This window comes from Kogia breviceps, chromosome 7, assembly GCF_026419965.1.
Source record: "Kogia breviceps isolate mKogBre1 chromosome 7, mKogBre1 haplotype 1, whole genome shotgun sequence".
In the NCBI taxonomy this organism is placed as follows: domain Eukaryota; kingdom Metazoa; phylum Chordata; class Mammalia; order Artiodactyla; family Physeteridae; genus Kogia; species Kogia breviceps.
The window spans coordinates 77,822,037-77,848,119 of record NC_081316.1 but is presented as its reverse complement, the minus strand read 5'-3'; the positions used below and the strand labels follow the sequence as shown (position 1 = coordinate 77,848,119).

General features: G+C 55.4%; 1 protein-coding gene across 5 annotated transcripts in view; it reads left to right on the top strand.

The window, feature by feature from the left end:
- Window positions 1-23,906, top strand: part of TUB (TUB bipartite transcription factor) — an 88,080-nt gene extending 64,174 nt beyond the window's left edge. For 2 of the 5 annotated variants that reach the window (XM_067038704.1, XM_067038705.1), the window contains exons 2-12: window positions 8,531-8,582; window positions 9,054-9,216; window positions 12,109-12,252; window positions 13,436-13,603; window positions 14,572-14,693; window positions 15,130-15,327; window positions 15,604-15,716; window positions 16,590-16,704; window positions 18,212-18,310; window positions 18,534-18,705; window positions 19,189-23,853. In XM_067038704.1, coding sequence (XP_066894805.1) covers window positions 8,531-8,582; window positions 9,054-9,216; window positions 12,109-12,252; window positions 13,436-13,603; window positions 14,572-14,693; window positions 15,130-15,327; window positions 15,604-15,716; window positions 16,590-16,704; window positions 18,212-18,310; window positions 18,534-18,705; window positions 19,189-19,322 — 1,480 coding nt within the window. In that variant the 3' untranslated portion in view covers window positions 19,323-23,853. Of the gene's footprint in view, window positions 1-8,530; window positions 8,583-9,053; window positions 9,217-12,108; window positions 12,253-13,435; window positions 13,604-14,571; window positions 14,694-15,129; window positions 15,328-15,603; window positions 15,717-16,589; window positions 16,705-18,211; window positions 18,311-18,533; window positions 18,706-19,188 lie in introns of all 5 variants that reach the window. The other 3 variants (XM_067038707.1, XM_067038708.1, XM_067038706.1) reach the window with 2 other exon arrangements.
- The last annotated feature ends 2,177 nt before the right edge of the window (window positions 23,907-26,083 follow it).

Here is a 26,083-nt window from a genome sequence, read left to right as displayed (position 1 = left end):
TCTCTCTCTCTCTCTCTGTCTCTGTCTCTCTGTGTCTCTCTCTCTGATTCTCGGGCTCACACAGGTGTACTCCTGCCTGTCCGTGCACATACACAGCCTATATTTGGGGAATACCTGCCTTCCACTACCCACACACAAGATTACTCGTATCTTTCAGAGAGTCAGAAATCCACTTGCTAACTGGTTTATACCTGGACACACACCAACTCACAATACATGAGAACTGCCTTCACGTGCACAAGATCACCTAGGAACCCAGGCACACTCAGGGAAGCATGGCCACACTGTGTTCCCTGATGCTATGGTCTGTCCCAAGGACAGCTGGGCTTTCCTGCCTGTGTGGAGGTCGGGGTGGGGGAGGGGTCCCTGGGGCTTGCACAGGTGCAGGCCTTTCTACATCCACTCTACTCCATTCTCTTCATTACCACTGGAAAAGAGCTCATTGCCATGGCAGCACCAGATCCTTGGCCACCCATTGGCTCCTTGGTTGCCATGGGCTACTGGGCTATCTCCAGGCCTCCCCTGAGAGGCATGTGTGTAAAAGGGGTGCCCACTGCTAAGGTCCACTATGTTCTTGCTGGCCCAGGTGCACATGCTTGTGGCTGGTAGGCACAGACTCTCCAGACCTGCCTTGTAACACAGCCTACCCTCAAAGGGAACTGATTCCAGTCACTGATAGAAAATAGTTCTGACAGAGCTCTTCTAGGAGTCTGTCCAGACAGCATCCAAAATGGAAACCAGCTGAAACCGCCTGAGGCTTGTTAAAAGCAGATCCTTCTACAAACAAGCACCTCTCACTGGCCTGGGGATTCAGAGTTTCTCTTGAGAATTGTTGTTGTCTCTAATCGCAGCACCTTTGGGGGCTTCAGGGCTTCCCAAGTTAGAATTTGTGGGTGCCCCTCCCACCAACACACACACATGTGTGCACACACACGGTTCAACCCAGGGTTTCCGGTAGACGTACACAGTCACACCTCAAGAGTCTCACATAGACCAGGAGATTCTCCCATCAGGGGACCAGGGCTGTGCTGACTCAGGAGGGCTGTCACCCTGCACAGGGCATCCCAGCTGGGGGCACAGGTCGTTTCCGGAGCATCCTGGCCTTCTTGACACATGTGGGCTAAGGACCTTCTAGAAGACAGTGCCGCCACACAGAGTATCATTAACCTTTTCTAATCACCCAGCGGAGGTGCCTGGACAGTGCCTGTGGGCTCAGAGGCCTCTAGTGCTGGGGAAGTACCTGAATGGGGGTGGTGGTGGCAGGGTGGTGGCCACAGACGAACTCAGGAGGCAGGGAGGACAGGGGCAGCACATGGGGCTGGGATATGATGGCGTGTTTAGGATATGGCAAGCTGGGGGCCAGGCCAGATCGTGGTTCAAGGAAGCCTCTCCCAGGAGCCAAGGACCAAAGCAACTTGTAGAGTGAGTACACAGATCTTAGAGAAAGTCTTGCCTCAAACTGGGGAGGCTTAAGCCTGCCTCTGGGAAAGAGGGCCCTAGGGAGGTCGGGTCGTCTCTGGAAAATGGCTCTGTTCTCCGGCGGCGAGTGCCCAGGCACTGGCATGCTGCAGAGAGTGATTTGGCACTTGCCCCAGCCTAGGCCCAGCAATCCCATCCCCTCATTCCTTTCTTGAGCCCACACACTCCATCTGGAGCACAGAATCCTGCCACCCCGAAGCCCAGCCCCAGGGAGCAGCTTGGCACCCTTGTGGCCCTGCCCTGTGCACTGTCCCAGTGCTCTGCCACCCTGCCTTCTTGCTCTGTGGCAGGGAGGGTCGGTGTCTAGCTGGGGGTGGGCTGTAGTCAGAGTTTCCTTGCTGGAGTCTTTCTGAGCCTGCACTGTGCCTGGGAAAGCACTGGACTTGGGTGTAGACTTCCAGAATGGGGAGCTCTGGCTGAGAGGAGATGCAAATCGCCTTTTGCGCTAGCAGGGCTGTTGATTGCAGTCAAAGCCACATGCCTGCCTGATTACAGAGAAAACTGGGACAGAAGGCGGCAAGGCAGTGCACTTGCAGATGAGGGGGATGGGTACGTGTGCACGTGTTTTCGTGTGGGGTTTCCCTCATGTCAGACTGGAATGTGTCATTTGGCTTGGGGACCAGAGGTTGGTCGATATCTCGTTAGCTCTCCTGGTGAGGGTTCTGTTCTCTCTGTGGTGGTTGCACCTGCATCCCCTGGGCCCGGCTCCTTTTCTTTGAAGCAGTGACAGCTGGTGATAATCGTCTTAAGGGTAATTGTGACTCAGTTTATAATGATCGCGGATTAATCTCACATTCTGACTTAGAAGGGAGCCATTTAGTTTATAAAGTGTAACAATTGGAATAGCTTTTTACCTTTTTGTCTATTATTACTACTACTGATTTCTATTTCTGCCATTCTGTCTTCACCTGTGTTCTTGAGGAGCATTAACTGCCCCTGGTTCATGAGTTTACAACTTTTAATGGGTTGTAGCTGGAGCGCTGAGAGTCAGGAAAGCCTGCTGCCCACAGGTGTATTGGAGGGTGGGGGTGATGGCCAGCCCTGTCCTCAGTCCTCTGTCTGTACGGCCCTGCAGCCGTTGCCCGGTGTCTCCCTCACTGGGCCGTGAACTCCTGGAGACCAGGGACTGCATCTGGAGAGCAACCTGTTTGCCTGGCATGACCCAGCATGGACATGATGCCCACTACTTTGAATCAAAGTGGCATCCCCAGGTAGATTTTAGGACTTCCTGGCTTTCCGGGCACCACACCTGTGTTCTCAGTACACCTAAGGGCTGCAGTACTCTCCCCTCACAATGGGGCTTTCTGAGTGCTGCTGGAAAAGCACAGCTCTAGGTCAGAGAATGAGAACCTCAGGCAGGAGTGGCCCTCACAGGCTGTCTGGTCCTCTGTGTGAATGCTCCCTGTAGCATCCCTGCAAACAACCGCCGTTCAGGTGGACGAGAACGTTAGAAAATTCTCCCTGGCGGTGGTGAGCCTAAGCCCGTCTCTGGGTTTCCCCTCCTCTTGGTCCTCGTTAAGATCCTCTTGGTACCGTCTCACTCTGCTTACCGAGGAATGGAGTGACTACTCATTCAACAAGACTCTGACTCTTTCAGTTCTCCCTCTGGGAACAGCCTCCGAGGTGCCCAGACTCTGGCCCACTGCTTCACTTCTGGCAACAGGAAGGAAGAGCAGAATCTCTGCTCCTAGTTCCACAGGGAGCCTCTCTCCTCTCCCACGCTGAGCGTCTTTGGGAAGTCTTCTTGCTGCTGCCTGGGGTGGAAGGAGCAGGACGCACAGGTTGACAGACGATTCAGGGAGCAGGGATCCTGTGGATGTCCTCAGATTGGTCTCTGCCCTCCTCCAGCATGGATCCCGGAGCCGCAGGCAGGGTCCTGGGTGTGGCCTGTCCAGCTGTCCAGTACCGAGCAGAGTGCGGCTTTTATTTCCTCTCTCTGGACCCCTGCTCCTGTCGCTGTCCTGGCGGCCTCACCACCCCATGGGATGGCTTTGATACTGATCAGTCACCTCAAGGCCTCTGTAAACAAAACCGCAAAGCCTTTCATCAGGCTGATGTCAGGCCCTGTCTCCTCCATTCTGCCTGCGTGGGAAGACCTGGGTTTGGGGGCCCACCTGTAAGATTTGACCACTTCCTGTTAGGTTTCCAGGGTCTTCTGAATTCATACCCTCTTAGTGAACCGTTAGTGTCTCTTCTACTTTGTGTCACCTGTAAGTCCGCTGAGAGGGCTGCCTTGTGTCAGGTCATCGATAAACTCGCTAACCAAGAGAAACATGATGCTAGAAACCTCCTTTGATGATGGCATGACCCATTGTTGCCAGAACCTTTGTCCGTCTGACTGGCCTAGCACACCGCTTAACATGGCTTTGTCTCGCCCACATGGTATCGCTGCTGGTCCCTGCAGCTCCACGCGGAAGCCTGGCTGTACTGTCCTCCTGTCTTTTCTGATAGGTCTGTGGACGTGTGCCCTGACTTGCTGGCACACTTGGCCTTGCTCCTAATCCTAATGGTCACGTCCCTTCTAGCTATTCAGTCGACCCCTTCCACAGTCTTACCTGGGGCCACACTGATCTGCACACTATAATTTCTTCCCCCATCTGAACAGAAGGCTGTGTTTGCATGCTTCCAGGCTTAGAGCAGCTCCTCAGTTGCTTTTTTGTTCTTTAGAGATCCCCACCTCTGGCTCCTGGTCTCTCTTTGCATGGCTGAGCATTAGAATCACCTAAGTCACTTGCTTTAAAAAAGGAAGTGTTAAGTGGAGGATTCATTCTGGGGCATCTTCCCCAGCAGGTCTGAATTATCAAGTGAGGCTGAGTGCCCCCAGCATTTTGGATTCACCTGGTAAGTTTGGGAGCCAGTGGCTGGAATGGAGCCCCCTCGTCTTGGGAGGCTGGAGCTCTTGCGAGCAGCGTGGTCCTCTCCCTTCTGGAGCTGCCCCACCCCCATTCAGCCCCCACCGTGTGTCTTTCCCGCGATGTTCCACTTAGCCACTTGGCAACAGAAGCCACAGATCTAGACATGCTGGGTGGGCGGGTGGGGCCTGGCATTCACCGCAGAGTCTGCAGCCAGGCACATTGGGTGGTCTTTCCTCCCCTGACAGCCCACTTCCCTGATTGCCTGAATCCAGCAGGGGCGGGTTCCACTGTGACTGCGGGGAAGGGAGGGGGGCAGAGGGCGGGGAGCGGGCAGGGAGAGTGGGTCTGCCCTGAGGTTGGACTGGCCGCCAGGCCTCTGGTCAGCTCTGGTGGATTAGCTGCATCATGGAGGTGGGGTCCAAGAGAGGGGGCACCTGCTTGCTAACTATGTGGGCCAAGTCTGGCTCTTCCAGCCATGGGAGAAATGTCCCTGACTCTTTTGTTGTCACACATGGTTCACTCTTCGGATACCTGTCTGGCGCCTCAGAAGAAGCAAGGGGATGTGGAGGGGCTGTCTCCTGGGAGGTGAGGAGGCCACTTGGTTGGCCTTGGGCAGAGCAAATGGACGGGTGGACACAGCAGACCAGGTTTCTCTGGCCTTCGTGAGCCAGTGACCGGTGTTTCCCTGGGCCTCCCTGGTCTGCCCCTCAGCAGGAGGTGACCGTCGTGTAGGAGCCGCCAGGGTCAGCTGGAAGACCCATCCGTCAGTGCCCTGTCTCCTGTCTGAGTCTCCTGGCGGGGCTGCAGCTGGCAGCTGGGCTTGGCAGTGGTTCCATAATAGGAGCCCGAGTCATTAAAAAGCCATTACTGTCTGCTCTCAGGGTTATCGTTTAGTGCTGTCGAGAACCGTGCCTGCCGTCAGAAAGAGGCGGGCCTGGGTGTGTCCTGAGGAAGGAAGATGCCTAGGAGAGATTCCGTCACAGGAGATGGGAAGGCAGGGACATCTGGTGGACGGGGAGGGCAGGGGGGCTGGGCCTGCTGCAGAGGAGAGAGGAGCTTCGGTTCTGCTGGCCCTGGAGACGGCCATCATTGTTGTCATCGTTCAGCTCTGTGCAGGGGATTCTTTGTCACTCGCCAGGGACAGATGTTGTGCGCTCCGGATACACTGTTGTCAGGCAGAAACACCCCCCCTCCCCGGTACAAGCTTGCCCATGCTGGGTGATTGTGGTCCACCCGGTGCCTTTGCGGCTCTCCTGGAAACGCCGTGCTCTACCAGGAGCCTGCTGTCCTGCACGCGGTGCTGCCCACTCTGGAGCCTCCTCATTTAGCTGGATTGTCGGCCCTCCTGGATGTGTCTTGCTCAGCCAGGCGTGTCCTTATTCACCAAGCACGTGTTGCTTCTCCCCAGCCTTGCATCCTCCACTCCTGCAGCATGCCTGGTGGTGAGGGAAGAGGTGGGCGGCTCTCCAGGCACGTCTGGGGTATCTGAGTTTTTGGAATCTCTTCAGAGGCCTCACCCTTGTGTTCATCCATCTTTCTTTGAAGGCCAGTGACTAAGTCCATTCTACCTATAATCGTACCTGCTGACCAGTGTTACTAAAGCCTAAGGCTCTTTGTCATTCTCCCCCATCAGGGAATGGGGTGGGGGCAGAGAAAGAGGAAGTGATGCTTTCATGGAACTGCCTGGAAAGTCCATGGCAGTGGGACAGTGGCCTGTGGTAGGAAGACGTCCTCCCCTCATGGATGAGGACACGAGGGGAGCACTGGCTGGAACCACCTTTCGTCAGTCGAGCAGCCACTGTGACCAGCAGTTTGGAGGTGGCATTGCTAATGCGAGCTTACCTCTCAGCGGGATGTCTCGCCCCTTCATATTAGGGGTCAGCGCCTTTCATGGTGTCAGCACCATGGAGATAATCGTCTGTGTCCTGCTCAGCCAAGCCCAGGGCTAGGGACGACCCAGATGACTCTGCCACCTGTCCCTGCCCTGTGAGAGTGCAGTGGCTCATGTCATCCCAGTGAGCCAGGAAATGGCCTCTCCTGCTGGCAGGAAGGGGAGGAGCCAGCACCGCCTTGTGGAGGTGACATGGGCTCCTGTGGCCCAACCGCCAGGACATGCCTGAGATGGCAGGCCGCCCCGTGTGGGCCAGGCACAGAGCTTGGCAAGCAGGGCGCAGTTGGATTTCAGGCCCCATTGCTCCTCTCGGCCAGGTGGCACACAGAGCCAGGCTGCAGTTGTCACCCATATCCTGGAAGCCACAGACCACAGTGGACAGTGGTGTTTGCACACTCACCCTTGGAAGATGTTTTGCCCTTGCATTCTCCGGTCAGGCCATCGACTGGAGGTGGAGAGACAGGAGGAGGAGTTGTAGCCTCTCGGACCTGACAGGGCTCCCAGGCATCCTGCTCACCCTGGTGCCCCCCTCCAGCCTGTGGTGCGGCCTTCTGTGATGGGATACTTACCACCCCAGCCGGCTGGGATTTTTCAGAGCTATTCCTGTCCTCTGGGCCTGGCACTGCCCTCAGGGAGGCCATGTGCAGCTGTGCGCTCTTAGGCAGGTGGGCTACTTTAGGTAGACTGAGACCTTGACTAGAAGCGTGTCTGTTGAGTAGTGTGTTCTCCTGTGCTCTGGCAGCTGAGGGTGTGGTGAATGAGGCTGTTCTGTGCAGGGCCCCAGATCACAACTGGGGCTCCTCTTGCGTGTAGAGCAGCCCATGGGCATCAGGAAAGTCCTTCCCAGATGTCAAGTAGGTAGGACAGCTGCTAGTTCAAAATATGCAGTCTTCGCAGGTTGTGGCCAGGGAGGTGGTGAAGCCAGAGGTGGGTGGTGGGCTGTCTGCAATCCATGGACTTGCTGCCACCCTTTGGCTGGCTTCCGCAGCACAAGTAGTTTGCCTGAGCTGAGACGACGTTTCAGGTCGATTGTTCCAGTTGGAAAGGGCTACTGCTGTCAGAAGTAGGTGGAAATGCTTCACCTTGTCTTCAGGGTGATGTGACCTCATCTTTCCCCCTTAACGTGTGTACTGTACTCAGCTACACACAAGCACACCCACCTCTTAAATGGGTGTCTGCATGCATATATGTTCAGGTATGTGCTTACACATGTAGATGCCCTCACACATTTGGACATCTCCCAGTGCACACGCATGAGATATTCCTACAGCCTCACACACAAACCCAACACACTTGGACATACCTGTGCAGGCATCCACACAAGGTCTGATTCAGGGGCAGGTTCTGGAATAACTGGGCCAGGGCAGCCTGGGGTTCCCAGAGCTCAGATCCTCAGGCTCCATCCCCACCCCATGCAGCTGTCCTGACCTTGGCTTTATAGGTTTGGGCCTAGGTCTCATGCCTGTGTCTTAGACTAGAAACTAAGTTAAGTGGTTGGGGATCCCTGCTTGTGCTCTGCCTTACTTGGTGGCAGAGCTGGTCTGTGTGAGATGATGCTGCCCGTCCCAACACCATAGGTAGGGACTCAAGGATTTGAGGCCCTGCAGCCGCCCACACTGTGTCTGTGGCCAGGGAAAGGGCCTGGTGGCCGGTTGCGGGGCTGTGCGTTGTTGTGCTGTGTCTGCCCTGCGCGCATCTGCACCCAGCCCTAGCCATTTCCCGAGGGACTGGTTGGTGTCATAGTTTCACTCTCCCAAATGAGGGGACCTTCAGTCCTCTTTAAGTGGGGCAGTGGGGGTGGGTGGGTGGGCAGTGTCAGAATTTCCACTTTACCACCTGGAGAGCTAGGAGTTTGCCTTAAACAGGTGGGGAGAGAGTCTGCTTCAGAAGAGCCAACCTCCACCAGAAAGGACGGAAAGATGGAGCTGGAGGGACAGGCCCTTGGGTCTGAAGCCCGGCCTCGGGCCTGGCTTGTGCCTGATGCCTCTGGATCTCAGTCAGGCCTGGCCCTGCTCACGGGCCTAAGGGGAATGTCTCCTCTATATTTACTGGGGCAGGGCAGGCTGGGAAGTCTTTGGGGAGCAGGCATCCCAGCAGGAGATAAGTCCCCAAAGTGGCAGAAAGATGGCTCATGGCTTCATGTCTCAAGCTGGTTCCCAGATAGCAGCTTCACCCTTCCTCCCCTTCCCATGCCCAGCAGCCATGACGGGAGGGGTTTAAAGAGACCAGACGTTGCTGGGGGTGGCCTCTGGGCTGTCATGGCTCCTTGTGGGCAGGCCCTGAATACTCGTCTCTCCGTCCGCAGTGTCTTAGATGATGAGGGCAGCAACCTGCGGCAGCAGAAGCTTGACCGGCAGGTGAGTGAGGCTGGAGCTGGGTGGAAGGGTGGTCAGCACTGGCTATCCTGGCCAGAGTCTGGGCCGGGGGGAAGGCTGTCCTCCTTCCTGGGGTGATCCTGTCTGGTGGGGAGAGGGGGTCCTCCCAGGAGAAGAGAGGCGAGCCCTCTCCTTTACCAGCTCGGCACTTTAGCACTGCCCTGGCATCTGGGGCTTCTGCCGGCAGGCAGCTTGGGTGACCGCAGTTGGACATCTGTGCCGTGATCCTGCCAGGGCAGCTGCCTGGGCTGACACTTGCCGGCTTCCACTGGACCCCACATCTTGGGGCACCAAGGACATGAGGCCAGGGCGGGCTGTGGACCGCACTGTGACCTCTGGAACCGAGCCGGGCCAGCAGGTCCCCTCCGGCCCGGTCTGGGCGCCTTCCCTTGGGCGAGGCGGTCGGCCCTCTCGGGGCCCGCCAACCCCTGTTCTTGTCCGCTGCCTCTGTAGCGGGCCCTGCTGGAGCAGAGGCAGAAGAAGAAGCGCCAGGATCCCCTGATGGTGCAGGCCAATGCCGACGGGCGGCCCCGGAGCCGGCGGGCCCGGCAGTCGGAGGAGCAGGCCCCCCTGGTGGAGTCCTACCTCAGCGGCGGGGGCACTGCCAGCTACCAAGGTACACCCCCCCCCCCTTGGGTCAGCCTGGGGAGGCCCCTGCGCTGCAGCTTTAGACCCCGGCACTGCTTTGGGGAGCCCCTCCGGGACTTCCTGCTGCCCTGGGTAGGTGGGGGGTTCATCCTGTCAGGGGTCCCCAGGCCGAGCATGGCTCCCGGCCCAGGTGGGCCGCTGAGTGGGGCAGGTGGAGGGAGGCTGGGACCTGGAGCCTTGGGCTCCTGAGTCCGGCACTGGGGCCAGAAGGTACAGCTTTATGGACCCTGGAGTTCAAAAGTCCCGGTTTCTGATCTGAAACATTTCCCTGAGAGCAGGAGGCAGCTGCGAGGAACAGAACAGTCTGCTCCCCAGCCAGCATTCTGCCTCCTGAGAGGAATCCATCTCAGCTTCCTGCTTGCCTAGTGCCTCTTATGACAGACACCTGTTGCCTCCCCGCCCTGGCCTCCCCACACCCTCAGTGTCCTGGCTTCTGGCCTGCAGGTGCCTGCACGGAGCCGTGGTAGCCAGCAGCCTCCGGCTCCCATCTGTGTTTGGATACTCTGGTTCTCTGCAGGGGACTCTCTGCAGCTCATCCTGGGGCCGGGGACCGGGTGGCTCCATTGCATATCCCGCTGCTCAGCACCCTCCTTCCTGCTCAGGACCCTGGGCTGAGCGGAGGGTCGGTCTCTCTGAGCCTGAAAGGGGGACCCAGACTCAGTCCCCGCTGCCCCCCTGCTGGTGCCGGCAACCACGGTGGCTTCTCCATCAGCCAGTGGCTCTAAGAAGGTTGCATGCATCTGGCTTTTGCAGCTGGAAGGAGCCACGGTGTTCCCCTCCTTCTGCGGCTTCCTCAGGGTGTGCTGCCTCCAGCCACTTCAGTCTGCTGGTCCTTGCCTCGCCTCAGGGCCCCTTCACAGCAGCGCCCCTGTTTGCTTCAGTTCAGCAACTCGGGCCACAGCTGGTGTGTCTGTGCTCCACCTGAGAGGCCCTTCAGGGGAGGGGCCAGTCTCTGGGAGGCAGTCCCAGCTCTGCTCCACATGGAACTGGCCTCCGGCCCCACCCTAACCTGACAGCCTTCTCCGCATGCTTCGTTTGTGGGTGCCGCCCCAAGAGTGGCGGAAGTGCCTTGCAGAGAAGGCCCCCGCCGTTCTGCATCCAGTGGAGCCTGGCATCACTGCCCCGGCCCTGCCAAGCCTGGCACCTGGCCATCCAAGGCTACCCGTGGGAGGGGAGCCTGCTCCTGGGACTTCCGGCCCTGCCAGTTTGCGCCAGAGCCAACGTCTTGAGGCTTTGAGAGAGTCTGGCAGGTCACAGATGTGCGATCACTTTGGCAGGTGTTTCTTGAGCACCGACTGTGTGCCGGGTAGGGCCAGCCCCGCAGAAGGAATGCAGCCCCTCTGAGACAGAGCGAACGGCCCAAGTCAGAAGACAGCTTGCTCACTTGTCATCTGTTCGCTGGTCCCCATGAGCGAGTCACTTACCTTCTCTGGGTCCGTTTCCTACCCTGAAAGTGAGGAAAATTGTGTCTCAGGGCTTTGAAAGTTGAAGCAGCCATGGTGTGTTCCAAGAGCCACTCAGCTGAATGCTGTCCCCCACCCACTGAGACTCCAGACTGGGCTGGGTCTTCTCCACGGGACCTGGCTTCCCCAGCTCTGAGGCCGCTCACCCAGCTGGCTGACCTGGGATTCCGGTTTCCAGGAGCCCCGCCTGCCCTGCCCGCTGTAGCCTCCGCTGCCTCCTGCTCTGCCCTCTGCTGGCTCTTGGTGTTATATACAAGGGGGTCATTCTCAGAGGAAGATGAGGGAGTTGGACATAAATCAGAACTGACAGTTTATCCCAGTAATGAGTTTCTGACCTACTGGCCATGCTCATTCATGTTGTATATTTACCCATTGCTTAAATATTTATTGAGGGTCTATTTCGTGTCAGGCTCTGGTTTAGAGGCTGGGGGTCCAGGGTGAGCACAAACGGATGTGGTCTCTGTTCTCTTACGGACCTTAAGGTCTAGGAGGAGAGAGAGAGTGAAATAGATTGTTATAGGTGTGCTTTGCAGAAAGAAGCCGGGCCCAGTGAGTAAATGGCACAGAGCCTGCTCCCAGGCTAGCGGCCAGAGAAGGGCTTCCCTGAGGAGATGATGTCTGAGCTGGAGTCTGCGGGATGAATGGGAGTTAGTGGGAGCGTGGGCGGGAGCAATGAGGGCGGTTCAGGCGGTGAGACCACAAGAGCAAGGCCCCGTGGCAGGAGGGAGTCCAGGACGTATGAGGCACCGGAAGAGCCTGGCGTGCCTGGGACGTGGGGTGCCCGGGAGCTGAGGAGTGCGCAGTTAGGCCAAGGGGAAGGCCAGACTTGGCAGGAGGCTGTCGGTGGTCATCTTAAGAGCACTAGGAAACCACCCAGGGACCTTGAGCAGATTGGGGTTCTGATGTGTGGAGAGCGTGGAGACGCCCAGCAGTGACCCTTCCGAGACCTCTCTGTTGGCGTGCGGCTCCTGGTGTCCGTTATTGTCCTGCCTCAGGGGCTCACCCTGTGAGGGCAGTGCAGCTTGCTGGGGTGCTGGCCCTCGCTCTGGTCTCTCCCAGGGGCTGCAGCTTTTCTGTCTTTCACCCACCATTTTGATGGCCCACGTTCTCCCAGACGCCCTCCCATCCCCTCCCAGACTGCTCTACTTCTGGGTTGGCCGTGGTGCGGACCAGGCTGTTGACTGATCATCCCGCAGGGGCTGGGGTGGTGCCGCCTCCTTCCCGCTTGGCCTGCCTGGCAGAGACGGCGTGTGGAGGCCCTGGCGGGGCTTGGCCAGTGGTGGGGGAGCTGGGAAGTGGTGTGCTGGAGCTCTGGTCTCACCTTGCGCCCGTCTCTCTCTCTCTCTCTCTCTCTCTCTCTCTCTCTCTCTCTCTCTCTCTCTCTGTCTCCTGAGCAGTTCAGGAGGCCGACTCGCTTGCCAGTGTGCCACTGGGAGCTACCCGCCCCACAGCGCCAGCCTCAGCCAAGAGAACCAAGGCAGCCACCGCAGCGGGGGGCCGGGGCGCAGCCTCTGGGAAGGAGAGGAAGGGGAGGCACAAAGGTTGGCTTGCCCTCACTACCGGCCTCCTCAGGAAGCCCAGCCCCCTCTGTGGGGTTGGCGGGAGGCCTATCCTCCAGACTTCGGGGTGAGGGACCCGGTGGGAGGCCTTGACAAGGGCCCTATGTGGCACTCAGGGCCCGGCTCCCTAGCTGGTTCACAGGCCTCCTCTCGCTCCTGCGGCACCGGGCTGGCCTGTGGGTGTGGGCAGGCCTCGCGTGCTGCCGGGAAGTGAAGTCCAGCGCCCCCCGTGGGGGGCCCTGAGCGCCTCTACCTCTGCCCTGACCAGGACTCTCCCTCCGGGGGGCTCAGTGTCTCCCGGCGGCCCGTCCCCACCTCGGGCAGTGCTCAGGCATCTCATGGGCTTCCTCGGCTCTTCGCTACTCTCAGTTCCACCCTCTGGACCCCACAGTCTGTTCCTCTGCCCCTGCCTCTCCACAGAAGATCCCTGGAGATCAAGGACAGTTACAGGGGCCCCTGCCCCGAGTCCTGTCTCTGCTGGCTAGATACCCTGTCTCCTCAAGCCTTGTGCACGGAGTGGCTTCCAGGCCTCGGGGTCGTGGTTGGACAGTGGTGTGTCGGAGTCCGTCTGTGGGCTCGTGGAGCTGACCGCAGCATTCTGGGTAGAGCCTTGCTTCTGGTCCTGAAGCTGTGGCAACTTGGGCAGGAAGGTTGACGGGGGGTGGGAGCCCCTCCATTCGAGAAAGGAAGCGTATGCCAACCTGTCTTTTTTGAGGGGCCCTGTGTGTTTTTACAACGTATGTGAGTCTGCGTGTGTGAGGGAGAGAGATCAGCATTGACGACGTGGAGCTGGCCGCGTCCGTGCCGAGTGGTGGCCTTGCTGTGTCAGATCCAGCCTTGTTCTCCTTCTTGTCCTTTTCACTGTGCAGTTGGTTTTGGAGCTGGCTGCTGTCTGCCTGGGATGTGAGGCATTTCAGTCCTACCCTCGGCCACAGATGTGGGGGAACGGCAGAAGAAACAGAGCCCATGCCCCTTCCTAGCTCAGTGATCATTAAGAGGGTGACAGACAGCTGTCATTCATTTCTTAAAAATCGGTTTTGCCAATGAAGTTTTCAGAGGGTCCCCCCATTCTTCCCTCACCCTCTTCCTGGACATCTGAGAATCCAGGCTCTCCCCCCACCCTCCCCACCCCTGGATGGGACTCAGGAGTGTCCATGGCCTGCAGGCACCGGCAGGCCAGCAGCACTGGCAGAAGACAAGTCCGAGACCCGAGGCCCCATGCGGATCCTGACTGCGGGCCAGTCAGACCACACCCGGGACGAGGGGGAGACAGCCACTGGTGGGGGCACACGGCCCAGCGGGCAGGACACCCGGGCCACGATGCAGAGGAAGGGTGAGCCCCGTGGGGGTCCAGTGACGCCCCCCAAGCCCAGCCCCAGGTTCTCAGATGTACCCTTCTTGGGGAGCGTTACTCTCCTGTGCCTGTTCCAGCCCCTCCCAGGCCCTGGTGTGGGACACACTTGGAGAGCAATGAGAAACTTGGGCAGGGAGGGGCCCCCGATAAGGCTGAGTTAAGGGAAGAAGTGTGAACTAAGGTGACCAACCAGCCCACAGCCCAGCCCTGTCTCTCCCCATCTGCCCCCAGGGAGGCCCAGGTTTGGGGACAGGTTTCCTTTCCCTTTGGTTCCTTTGAAAAAGCTCCTGCTTGCGAAACGTGACCCCTCTCTGTCTGCTGAGCTAGGGGGAGCAGGGCCAGGAGGCTGAGAGGCAAGGCAGATCGTCTCAGGAAACCTGCTGCCCACATCGTTCCCCCACCATGGGATAGCTTCCTGGAGAAAGGGCTGTTGAGGCACCTTGAGGCTGGAGATGGCATCCCAGGTGTGGAGAAGCACGTAGCCGGGGGGCCCAGGCAGGCTTTGGAGAGCAGTTGGTGGGCCCCATGCATCAGGCTGAGTAAGGAGTCAGGCCTTTCCCGAGATTTCACGGCCTGTGCTAGCCAAGGCCTCTAGTAGGCCTGAGGCCAGAAGTGGAGGCTCCCAGTGCAGGGTCAGCTCAACTCAGGACTTGCTACACAGAGACAGTCAGGGTGCCCTGACTGCTAGAGAGGGAGGGCCTGATGGCTGAAGCTGGGAGGGGGGCTGCACCTGGGGATAGTGACCAGCCCCAGCTCTCATACGCACCAGAGAGAAAGTGTCCTTGTGTGCATCTGGATGCACGTGTGGGAGTATGTGGATGCACGTGTGTACATGCAGCTCTGCATGTGTATGTCCGTGTGTGTACGGGTGACTCAGAGCCTGGGAACCGGTGACCGGGTGTGCCTGTGTGACCACTCATCCCTTCCCGCTCCTCTGCCTGGCCCAGGCGTCTCCAGCAGCATGAGCTTCGAAGAGGAAGAGGAGGATGAGGACGAGAACAGCTCCAGCTCCTCCCAGCTAAACAGCAGCACCCGCCCCAGCTCTGCGACGAGCAGGAAATCCATCAGGGTGAGTGCGGAGGTTCCTGCTCAGCAGAGGGGCAGACGGCAGTGTCACCCAGGTGGGAGGGGAATGAATGTGAAGTGACGGAGAGTTGGCTTTTCTGGGCCAGGGGCTGGGCCCAGGTGCCTATCAGGAGCTTCTCCGGCCTGGGCTCTTCTGTCCTCCCAGTCTCTTCAGCCAGGCTGGGGGGTGGGGAGAGCTGGAGTTGGATAGGATGGCCCCTGAGAACCTGCCCATTTCCTCCTTCGCCACCCCCAGGGCTGCTGAGGGAAGGGCTAGGAAGCTAGCTGTTGGTCCCAGGGCCAGGAGAGCTGGGTCCACATCCCAGGGGGCCTGCCCTGCCTGCCCCCACTACCACGTTGGGGGCAGCTTTGGATCCCAGACCACCAGTTTCAGCCGTTCAGGGTCCCTGGGGCTCAGGCTTCTCCTCTCTCCTCCATAGGAGGCAGCCTCAGCCCCCAGCCCCCCAGCCCCCGAGCCGTCGGTGGATGTTGAGGTCCAGGATCTTGAGGAGTTCGCCCTGAGGCCAGCCCCGCAGGGGATCACCATCAAGTGCCGCATCACACGGGACAAGAAGGGCATGGACCGGGGCATGTACCCCACCTACTTTCTGCACCTGGACCGCGAGGATGGGAAGAAGGTGAGGTTGGCTTGGACACCCAGTTTCACCCTGTGGGCTTGAAGTCCTGGGGGCTGGAATGGGACTGGAAGCCTCAGCTCCAGCACTGACCTGCCAGTTCCCCCAAAGAGACAGAAGCCTCCCTGCCTGGTCAGTGAATGTGTGTGTGCACACACACACACACGTTCAAGAGCTGAAGCAAGGGAGTCACTCGTGAGTGCAGGTGTGTGAGTGGCACCCATGATTGTGTGTGGACCGGAGGCCGGGCCTGGAACATGACCCTGCTCCACTCCCAAGGTGTTCCTCCTGGCGGGAAGGAAGAGAAAGAAGAGTAAAACTTCCAATTACCTCATCTCTGTGGACCCAACAGACTTGTCTCGAGGAGGGGACAGCTACATCGGGAAGCTGCGGTATGAGCACTCCCCCAGGAGGCCAGCAGGGGTGGGGGCGGGCAGGGGCAGGCTCTGTAGAGCGCATCTGCTGTCCCCGAGGGAGATCCAGGCCAGGGGTCGGACCCTCTCCCAAAGTCGTCTCTATCAGATCAACCACAGGCCCAGGTCTGTGCCAGCCTAGAGCTGATTTGAAGATGGGCCTCACATGCCCTCCCCTAAGCTGCTCCCAGGCAGAGGGAACGCAGGCCCGCTAAGAGGGTTGGATCAAACCCTAGGATGTCAGTGATGACGTAGGCCGCGTGGAAGAGCCGCCTTAGCCCCATGGTCAGTGCCAAGGGGCATGGCTGAGAGTGAGCCCTTGAGGGAAGGGAAAGCAACCTTAGGGTGGGAGAAAGGCTCTGAGCTAGGCCTCAGGTGAGGGAAGTTGTGCTGAGGAAGAGTGCCCGATTTGGGAGCATAAATCAAGCTTAGCAGTCAGGAGTGAAAGCTGGAGATGGGGCTGGACCAAAGCTCACAGGCTGAATGGGACAGAGTAGAACATCTCCACCCTCCACGGGGTGCTGAGTCCCCTCTGCATTCTTGTCAGATGCCACTCTGGTGGCTCACCTCCCATGTGGGGAGCCACTCCTGTTCCTCCGGGGAGACTCTCTGTGGAACTCAGATTTCCCTGAACTGAACCGAGACGCTCCCTGATTTAAACTCAGAGCAAGTCAAGGCCTTCTGTCCAAGAAGCGCCTTCAAAGATGGGGATTCCGTGAGCAGTGTGCCCCCAGGTCCGCTCCTGGCCCAGCCCAGAATACTTTGCAGGCTCGTCACAGGACAGCCTCTGAACTGCTCCATGCCTTGGGGCACAGGGTGCATGACCCTATACTGATCGTGCCTGTCCTTCAGGTCCAACCTCATGGGCACAAAGTTCACCGTTTATGACAATGGAGTCAACCCTCAGAAGGCATCCTCTACTTTGGAAAGTGGAACCTTACGTCTGGAATTGGCTGCTGTATGCTACGTGAGTCATGGGCTCCCGGGTCTCTGGTCTCCAAGTTAGACGTGACACTCAGGACTTGCTACCTGTCTGTGGCCTATCCCATCTACCTTTATGGACAGACAAGGAGGCACAGTGGAGTGGCCCCTGCCTGCGACAGGACACAGCTGGCCATCTGCTTGGCTGGTTCCGGGGACTAGGCCTGGCTCTCTGAAGCCCAGCCTGGATGCCTCCTGGAAAGGAGGAGGCAGAAGGCCTGGCCTCCTGTTGGTGCAACCTTCCAATCCTCCCTCCGGTGTTCAGGTCCTGAATGGACTGTAAGGCCCTTTGCATAATCATCTCACTGAATGTTCAACCTAAGAGCTCCATCCTATCTTCTTGATTGTATAGATGAGGAAACCGAAGATCAAAGGTTGAGTCACTTGCCAATGTCACACAGCTCACAGATGACCAAACTGGAATATAAACACAAAAGGATTTCTCCATCTCATTTCAATGAGAGACTGGTACCCATCAGCCTGGAAATGCATGGCTGTTTTGTATGATCCAGTGGTGCCACCTGCTGGTCGGCTTTGGGGAGGCAGTCTGACTCTCTTCAGATACTGAGCCCCAGGTGCTGTTGGAGGCCGTGAAGAGATAGTAGTGAACAAAGAGACAAATATAGACCCTTATGGGATGTGAACCCCTAGTGGGGAGATAAGCTATAAAACAGTCATTTAAGCAAAATAAAAATGTTCTGATAAATGGTAAGAAGGAAAAAATAAAGCAGGGAAGAGGCCTTCCTTTTAGGAAGGATGGCAGGGAGGGCCCCACCGAGGTAGTGCTTAGGTAAAGGCCAGAAGGAAGCGAGAGCCAGCTGTGCAGGTGTCGGGGAGAACACAGCGAGTGCAAAAATCCTGGATGCCTGGCATGCGGGGGGAATAGCAAGGAGGTCAGAGAATGCAGGGGAGTGGTGAAGAGAGTGGGTAATGGGGCCATATTACGTGAGGCCTTGCAGGTTGAGGTAAGACCATCAGCTTTTACTCTGACTGAACTGAAGAGGAAAATGATCTGACTTACCAGGACCACTCACTGCTGTGTGGAGAACAGATGACGGGGAGGAGGGCAGGGGGGTGGTGGTGAGGAAACAAGGAGTCCAGCCAAAGGCCAGAACTGTGATCTTGGTGAGAGATGGTGGTGGTGCAAAGTGGTTGAATTCTGAATATAATCTGAAGGAAGAGCTGACAGCATTTGCTGATGGATTAGAAGTGGGGTGTGAGGGACAGGGGGGAGTCAAGTATGACTCCAAGTAGTTTGAGCAGGTGGAAGAATTGAGATGCTCTTAACTGGAGGGAGGAGGACTGTAAGAGACGCTCATTTGGGCAGAGTGGAGATTCAGGAGCCCACTTCTGGGCATGGTAAGTTTAGAGATGCCTATTAGACGTGTGAGTGGTGAAAGCTAGCTCATCTTTATTCCCTCTCCCCAGTCTCTCCAGCAGGTAAGTTGAGTCCTCACATGGCCAGTGTTGAGTTCTCTGTCTCTATTTCCTAGGAAACAAATGTTTTAGGTTTCAAGGGGCCGCGGAAGATGAGTGTGGTTGTCCCAGGCATGACCATGGTTCACGAGAGAGTCTCCATCCGGCCCCGCAACGTGAGTCTCTACCCCATCCCACCCGCCTTCCCCATTATCCCAGCGTCTGCATGAGCGTCTGAGGGCAGAACTCCAGCTGGTGTGTATGTGTGGAGGAGACACAGTGTGAGAAGCCCTGGAGGTCTAGGGAAATCTAAGGACTCCCACCCCTGGGGCAGATCCCTCTTTGGGGCGGTCATGGTGCCAAGGCCTGGGCCTGGCTCAGCTGAGGCTGCCCTCCCAGGAGCATGAGACGCTGCTAGCACGCTGGCAGAATAAGAACACGGAGAGTATCATTGAGCTGCAGAACAAGACGCCTGTCTGGAATGACGACACGCAGTCCTACGTACTCAACTTCCACGGGCGCGTCACTCAGGCCTCCGTGAAGAACTTCCAGATCATCCACGGCAATGACCGTGAGTGTTTCTGCCCTGACTTACTACTGTCCACGTGATACCCGGGGCCCTTAGCTCAGGGTTCAGCTCAGCTAGCCCTGCCCGTAGAGGTCAGAGCTTAAGGACCTGGATTATACGGCTTAGGTTAGATGTAAAGAACTTTCTAACCATAATGACTGGGAGGCCCTGGAGGAAGCTTCTCTGGAGCCCTGACCCTAGATTCTGTGCGCTCAGCAGAGTCTCAGGCGTGGGAACACCCTTTGAATGGACTTCCTCTCTTCTTCCCTGTCTCCTGGTGTTTGTATGCGTCTTTCTCCTTTGCCACCTGTTCCATCTCTCCTGCCACTTCTCCCAACTGGTCTGTGTTGTACCTCCTTTGGGATTCTCTTGGCTTCTCTGCTTCCCGCTTCTCTTCCCTCTTGTGATTTGGGTGTCTGTCCTTCCCCTTCTCCGCCATCCCTGCTCTGCCCTTCTGTCTCTGTCCACGCTTGTGCCTGGCTCCAGCGGACTACATTGTGATGCAGTTTGGCCGTGTAGCAGAGGACGTGTTCACCATGGATTACAACTACCCATTGTGTGCGCTGCAGGCCTTTGCCATTGCCCTGTCCAGCTTCGACAGCAAGCTGGCCTGCGAGTAGAGGCCGCCTCGTGCCCTCTGGGGTTGCCCAGCCTGGAGTGGAGCTGCCTGCCTGCGGAGACAGCCCTGCCGACCCCCTGTACATAGGCCTTGTGCCAGGTGACCCTTTGGCTCTCAGTGGGCTCCTGGGCCCAGCCATCCAGGAACTGGCTCCTGCGCCTCCACTGCTGAGGCAGAGGAGTGGGGGATGTGAAGGGACCAGCGTGAATTCTTTCTGTGCCCCAAGATCAACACACACCCCCCACCCTTGGGTTAGTATCCTGCTGCGGTCACGTTTGCCAAGCTGAGCGGCCTCTTCAGCCGGGGAGGCAGGAAGAGGTGTAGAGGGAGAGGAAGCACAGTGCAGGGCTGCTGGGGCCCAGCCATGCACTCAGCCCAGCTGTGAGGGGCACAGTGAGCGTGTGTGCGTTAGTGTAAGTGTTAGGGCACGCCTACTTTACGGAGCAGAGGGCTGGGTAGCCGAGCCTGGCCCTTACAACTACAGAAAGTCCTTCAGCTTCAGAAGGCCTCAGCTGGGCCTGGGAAGAGTTATGGGCATGGGGAAAGGTGAGTAGCAGGACCTTGCCAGGATTGCAGGGGCCCGGCTATGGCTGTGGGAATTGGCTGGTGGCCTAGGGTTTGAGCTCATTTGATTTCTCTGTGTGCACAGAGGCGGCAGGAGGCCAGCCCCCAAGGTCAGATCTCTTAGAGGATGGGGCCTGCAGGACGCAGGCTCAGCATACAGGCGGCGCATGGGACAGGGCTGTTCTGGAGCTCTGTCAGCTGCCCCAGGAGCTCCCTGCTGAGCAGTCCCTGCACAAAGCCCATGAACCCCAGGACACCAGCCCCAGACTGCACACAGGTAGGCGTGCCTGGAGCTCCTGCCTGTGCTTCAGCTCCCACCGCAGTCAGCCTAGGCTGTGGTTGTTGAGGGACTATATGTGGTTCTTCTTAGCTGGGAATGGGACAGGGTAAGGAGAGCAGGAGATGTTTTAGAACCACAAGAGATCACAGGTGGCAGGACTCTGAGAGATCATCTAGAAAATAGGACTTGCCCTGGGTCTCCTGGAGGGTTAGGGGCAGAGTTCGGAGTTTCAGCTCCCTTGATTTCCTTGTTTCCACCATCCCCCAAGAAACTGCTCTCTCTGACCTTCCTAGGGCACAGTCCACATGCCCGTGCACCTGATTCCAGAGACAGAAATGTCAAGAGGTGGTGAAATTGAAACCATTTCAGTGGGAAATTGGGCAGTTCCCTGCTGAAAGCTGCCTGGATTTTTGCATGTCCGTCTGATAGGGACTGGCCTGTGCCTGGCTCCTCCCCGAGGGCAGGCCTTAGCAAGGTTGCTGCCCATTTTGCTATCTAGGTGTGACAGGTGAGTTGTGAGTGTTCCAGGGCTGTGCCTGATCTCTCTCTAGACTCTACCGCCCTCCTCCTTGGATGGCACCATCTACTCTGAAGACTTGGGAAGTCTTGCATATTTGTCATTTACCCTGACAGAGGCTACTTGCCCAGATGGAGATCAGAAGTCAGTGGGAAGCAAGGAAGAGTTTGTTCCCCACTTCAGAGTAGATAGATGTGCTTGGAAAGACTACACAGAAGTTGGTTTTTTAAAAAGTCAAAATCATACTTTAAACATGTTAGCAAGGCTCTGAGGAGAAGTTGTTTTGACTTCAGTGGGAGGTAGTATGCTCTCATTTCCTGGTGATATGGGTTTTCCTACGTTGAGTGCTTAAAGCAAGGCATTCTTGTTCTAGCAGGGATCTGCTCACACTTGGGGCATATGTCTCTGTGAGAGGCCCCTCCAATGATCCAGGTTTTGTTAACATGGTCTAGTTTCTAGACAGCTCTTGACTTGAGGCCATCTTTAGGGCACTAGAACTTTCTATACTGGAGCTGGTCCACTTGCCAATGAAATACTGTCGTGCCGTCCTCCTTTCCATAGTCTCAGTTTGGCTCTTCCTTTCTTGACTTTGAAAAGAGAGACCTGCTGACATTTAGAATGATGGAAAATAGATGATCTCTAAAGTCTAGTCAAGCTGTTTCTCTGGGTCAGTGATTTTAAGGTAGAACAGGTTGATTCTGGATCCTCATGAGAGAGTGGATCCTGGTGGCAGAGTGGAAAATTCATCAGAAGCACAATGGAAAATTAGTCCCCTGCTTTCTCCTCTAGTACACAGGGGAGGGGGTTGACAGATGTTTTGGTAGGGTCAGGAATGTGGCCTGAGAGTTCCAGCCTGGGCATGGAAAAGGGGAGCTCAGCAACAAAACCCTCTGTTGGGCATTGAGTGACAAGCAAGAGCACTCGAGTCACCTGCTTAAGACCCCAGCCTCGCAAGGTCTGTTCTTAAGACCCCATTCTTGGTGATGCTGGTTTTCCTTGACCACTGGCCTCATAGCCATGGGCCCAAGGACTCATAAAGCTGCCAGGGCCCCCGGAGACCACTTGGGCTCAGCCTCTCCCACAGTTAAGAGTTTGTGCCCTTCATATCCTCTAACCAGATGGTCCTTGGTTGGGCAGGGAACTTGGTGATGGAATGAGCAGTCCCTAAGGGTGTCGGGTAGCTGGGACCTTAGGCAGCTCCTCTGCAACTGCTCCTAGCTCTTAACTAACTCCTCCTGGGGCCACACCCCCAAACTCTGCCCTCTGCCCCCAAACAGTTCTACAGAGCAGTGAAGTTCACTTCCCTAACTCTTCCCCAATTCTGGCTTTTCTTTCCTTCTGCCTCCAAGGTGCTCGGTGTCTGTCTGTGTGTCTGTGTGTCTCTGTGTGTATTTGGGGCAAAGGGCAATCTGAACAATCAACTGAGGTTTCCTATTACAATCATATTTCTGCAGATGGATAGGAAAGGAATAAGGATGTAGTTTCGATCACTGGTGGATTTTGTTCATTTCATGCTCTTTGATCAGGAATATACTTGGGAAAGTACCAACTCTTTCTCCCAAGGTTCTGATTGGGAAGACACCATCCCCAATCGTTTAGTTCTTCAGTCCCCACTTTGCATTACCTGAAGAAATTGGTGTGTTGCATGTGTGCTTTTGGATGAATTTGAACTTATTCTAGTTGAATGTGCCTTAAAAAAACCATGACACTAATTCAGAACGAGCATGTAAGGTCCAGACCCATGCTGAGGACGGGTGTTAAAAGCCAGGGAATGTGATAATCACAGGCTAGAAGACAACATTTGGGGCCCACCTCCTTCAGTGACAAGCGCAACAAAATTGTAGAAGCAGACATCTTTCTTTGCTCTGGAAATGGTGGGGCATTTACTTCTAAATGAATTTACCATATATTTAGAGGCAGTTCTGGATTTAACAAGCCACAGTGATGACTTCAAACTAAGATGCTTGTGCTTTCCTTACAGTGAGGGGAGAGGCTGGGCTGGCTGTGTCCACGGCTTTGCTATGCAAGCACAAATTCCATCTCCTAGATGGAGTCCCTGGCTTTCCCTTCCTGCAGTAACACCGGCCTGTCCCTCTCTACAATTCTTCACCCCAGCTGAGATACCCCTGTGACCTCAGGATACCAGGTAGCCCTCAGAACACATTTTTCCAGATAGCTGAAGGAGTTTGCTTTCTTCTGGTGCCCAGCACTGAGTGGGGCCTGACTCCCCTGCATTCAGGGCCCAGCGTTGGGACCCTACATTGCCCTGGACCCTGGCTTGTAGCAGCCCCAGGAACAGGCCAAAGGATGAGCTCTTGTTTGAGTTTAGTGGTCACCTGTCCTTCCATACCTCCTGTTTTTAATTTTCTGTCATCTCAGGATATGGGGGGAAAGGTACAGCAGAAGTATTTGGGACGGGTTTGGTTTTTGAATTTTCCAACCAAGTTGAGAGGCAAGTTGGTCTTACAGAAAGCACTACTGCACTTAGTAACCATGTGATTGTGAGCAAACCACGTGATTTTTCTAGGTCTGTTTTCTCACCTACCAAACAAGGGAGGTTGGACTGTCAACAGCTTGCAGTAGGCTTCAGGGTGAATGAAAGTTGATCCTTGCTTTCATCACTTTCTAGCTCATCACCGTGCCTTTTTTCTTTCCTAAGAAAGACGTCACACCCCTTTTCTCTTCTCTTCTGTTGTTCCTCCCTCCTTCCCTATCATCAAGGTCCAGGCAGAGCTGGAGATTAGCCAAGATCCAGAATTTCCTAGAGAGTAACAGAGTGGCTTAGAAAGGGAAGCCCGACTCTGGCCTCTATAATCCTGCATTTAGGATGGTGACACTTCTCTCATTGGGAGCATACATTTAGCCAGTTTTCACAATGCCTAGAATGTGTATGTCTATTTGCACAAGATTGTCTTTTCCTATTTTGGAGTGGTCAGACATTTTATTTTTGTTCAAAATCATCAAGTTTTAGACAAACTTGCAAAACTGTGCTTTTATTAAGTGACTTTTTGAATAAACTCTTTGGTATTCTGGAGCAAATGTATTTATTTATTGGTATGTGCAATGACAAAGTTGGTATTTTCCCATGACATTATGTATGTTGTAGAACTTAGTGTTTGTCTAAGTACAGACCACAAACCATATATCAACAAATTAAACTTGAACTGTTTCAACACTGCTGTGCACTTTTTTCCCCCTATAAAAGAAAAAACATGTTTCTTACCTAAAAGTTTTTTTCTACATCATTCATTCCTTCTGTCCTAAGAGCCTCAGGGGTGGGCAGGAGGTGGTGGTAACAAAGGGATCATAGCTTGTTTAGAAACCATCACATATGGGTGCAAACTCTCTTCCCTCTGGCTGTGCTCGTCAAGTTTAAGGATGGTCAGAACCACACACGCAGAGGCTGGATGGGCTAGAAGAAGGGTAAGGACAGAAGGTACTTAAGTTAGAGCATCCTCTGCAGGGTCAGCTGTGCCAGGTGAAGAATGGGCTGCTGCTTCCTAGGTAAACCCTGTGGGCCTGGCCCGTACGAACAAAAACAGGGCCATAGAGCTGAAAAAAGATGAGAAAGGCCCAAGTGGTAGAAATAACATGAAGACCCAGCCGCTGGGTTCCTCTAGCCCTATGCAGAGCAGCCTAACCTGTTTAAACAGGACTTGGACATACTACACACTTGGGAATTTTCTTTTCGGCCTGTGGCAGATATGAAGCCAACAGCAAGGGAGGCTGCACTTGTGGCTGGAAGCAGACATGAAGGCTATGGGTCTGATCCTGACGGAGGAGATCAAAACTGAAGTCACCCAGACACTGCAAGACCTGTGCTCTGGGCCATTCCCAGCAGTCAGGGTAGCCTTGGAGGGTGTCAAGGGCGACAGCCCAGCAGCACAGGACTTGATGACAGAGTGAGATGCTATTGATGGCACCGGCATGTGCACGCAGCACAGGCTACACCCTGGACAGACACTGCACAGCACTGTGAGGGGGGTGTTATTCCCAATGCATAAATGAGGAAATTGGTGCTTAGAGAAGATAAGGAGTAATCAAGAAAAGGAGAAACTTGGCCTATTTACTTTGTATAAGAAAATGGGAAAGGAAAAACAAGGTTAGGTACATTTTAGAAACACTTGTGTGAAAATGGTCAAGGCAAAGTCTGTGATACTTCATGTTTTTCTCATTGCTGGGTAGCTGAAGTATTAGATTTTCCTTTGATATATAAATAGTCTGGGTGGAGGGAATCTAAGAGTGTGGCAATAAGTAGGGTTTGTTTATTACCCCAGATTTGGAGTTTTTAATGTGGTCAACAGCATTTCCTACCTGAACTGGCCTCTCTCCTTGGCTCTGCCTCTGGGAAATAACATTTGCAGGGCACTACTAAAGAGGAAAGAGATTTTCGTTGTTTAGTGGTCAGGTTAAAGACAAATCTCGTAAATAGCCCTGGACAGGGTCCATGGAGAGCCCTAGTTTACAGCTATTATCCTGGCATAATTAAAGCTCCCTTTTCCCAAAGTGTCCCAGATTGGACCATAAGTCATTGGATCATCCAGGCCATAGAGGGTGCAGAGAGTGGGGTCCTCACAAGCCATCTCTTCTAGAGGCCAAACATGCCTGCACTCCTCTATGCAGCTCTCTGTGCCTGGCTCCTGAGCTCACATAGCATTAGTCCTGGAACTAAGGAGGTACTCTCCTTGTGCTCTTATTCTGACCAGGAAAGGGGATCTCCTGGCCGGATCACCCACCTGATTTACCAAGCATGGTCCCAGGTGATGCAGTTGTTTCCTGGGCCAACTATCTGCCCCCAGAGGTATGACTGTGCTCTGCCACGGTGCCTAAAAGTCACTGCAGACCTAATGCCAGGGGACTCAGCCCAGATCAGTTCTGGAGAAATGAAGACCAGGAGGAAAGAGACAGCAGCATGACAACAAAAACCAGTCCCATGATTTTGGTCATCCTGGATTGTATATACAAATATAATTGTCATCCCTGAAGAATAACATAATTCTGAAAAATCCAAAAAGGACTACCTAATCTGAAATTATTGAAAAGTACATTAAATTTTTTGAAATAGAAATACATAAATGTATTCCTGCTATATAAACCCACCAAGAACCAGGGCAGCAAGAGCTATCATGAGGTCTTAGTACTTCCAACAGAAACTATTTCCATAAACCAATTTCCCCCAAAGATTAACATTCCGAAAAAGAGTTGGTTATGTGACACCTTACATACCAGCCTCATCAAAATACCTGAACATCATCCTTTTACTTTCACACCCCACTGCTCTAACACCACTCTCTCTGCCAAGAATGTCCTTTCTCTTCCTTGCACAGCTGGAGAAGTTATTAGCATCCCTCATGACCCACCTCCTCTGAAGTTTCTTGAAGTACTTTAGCAAAAATGATCT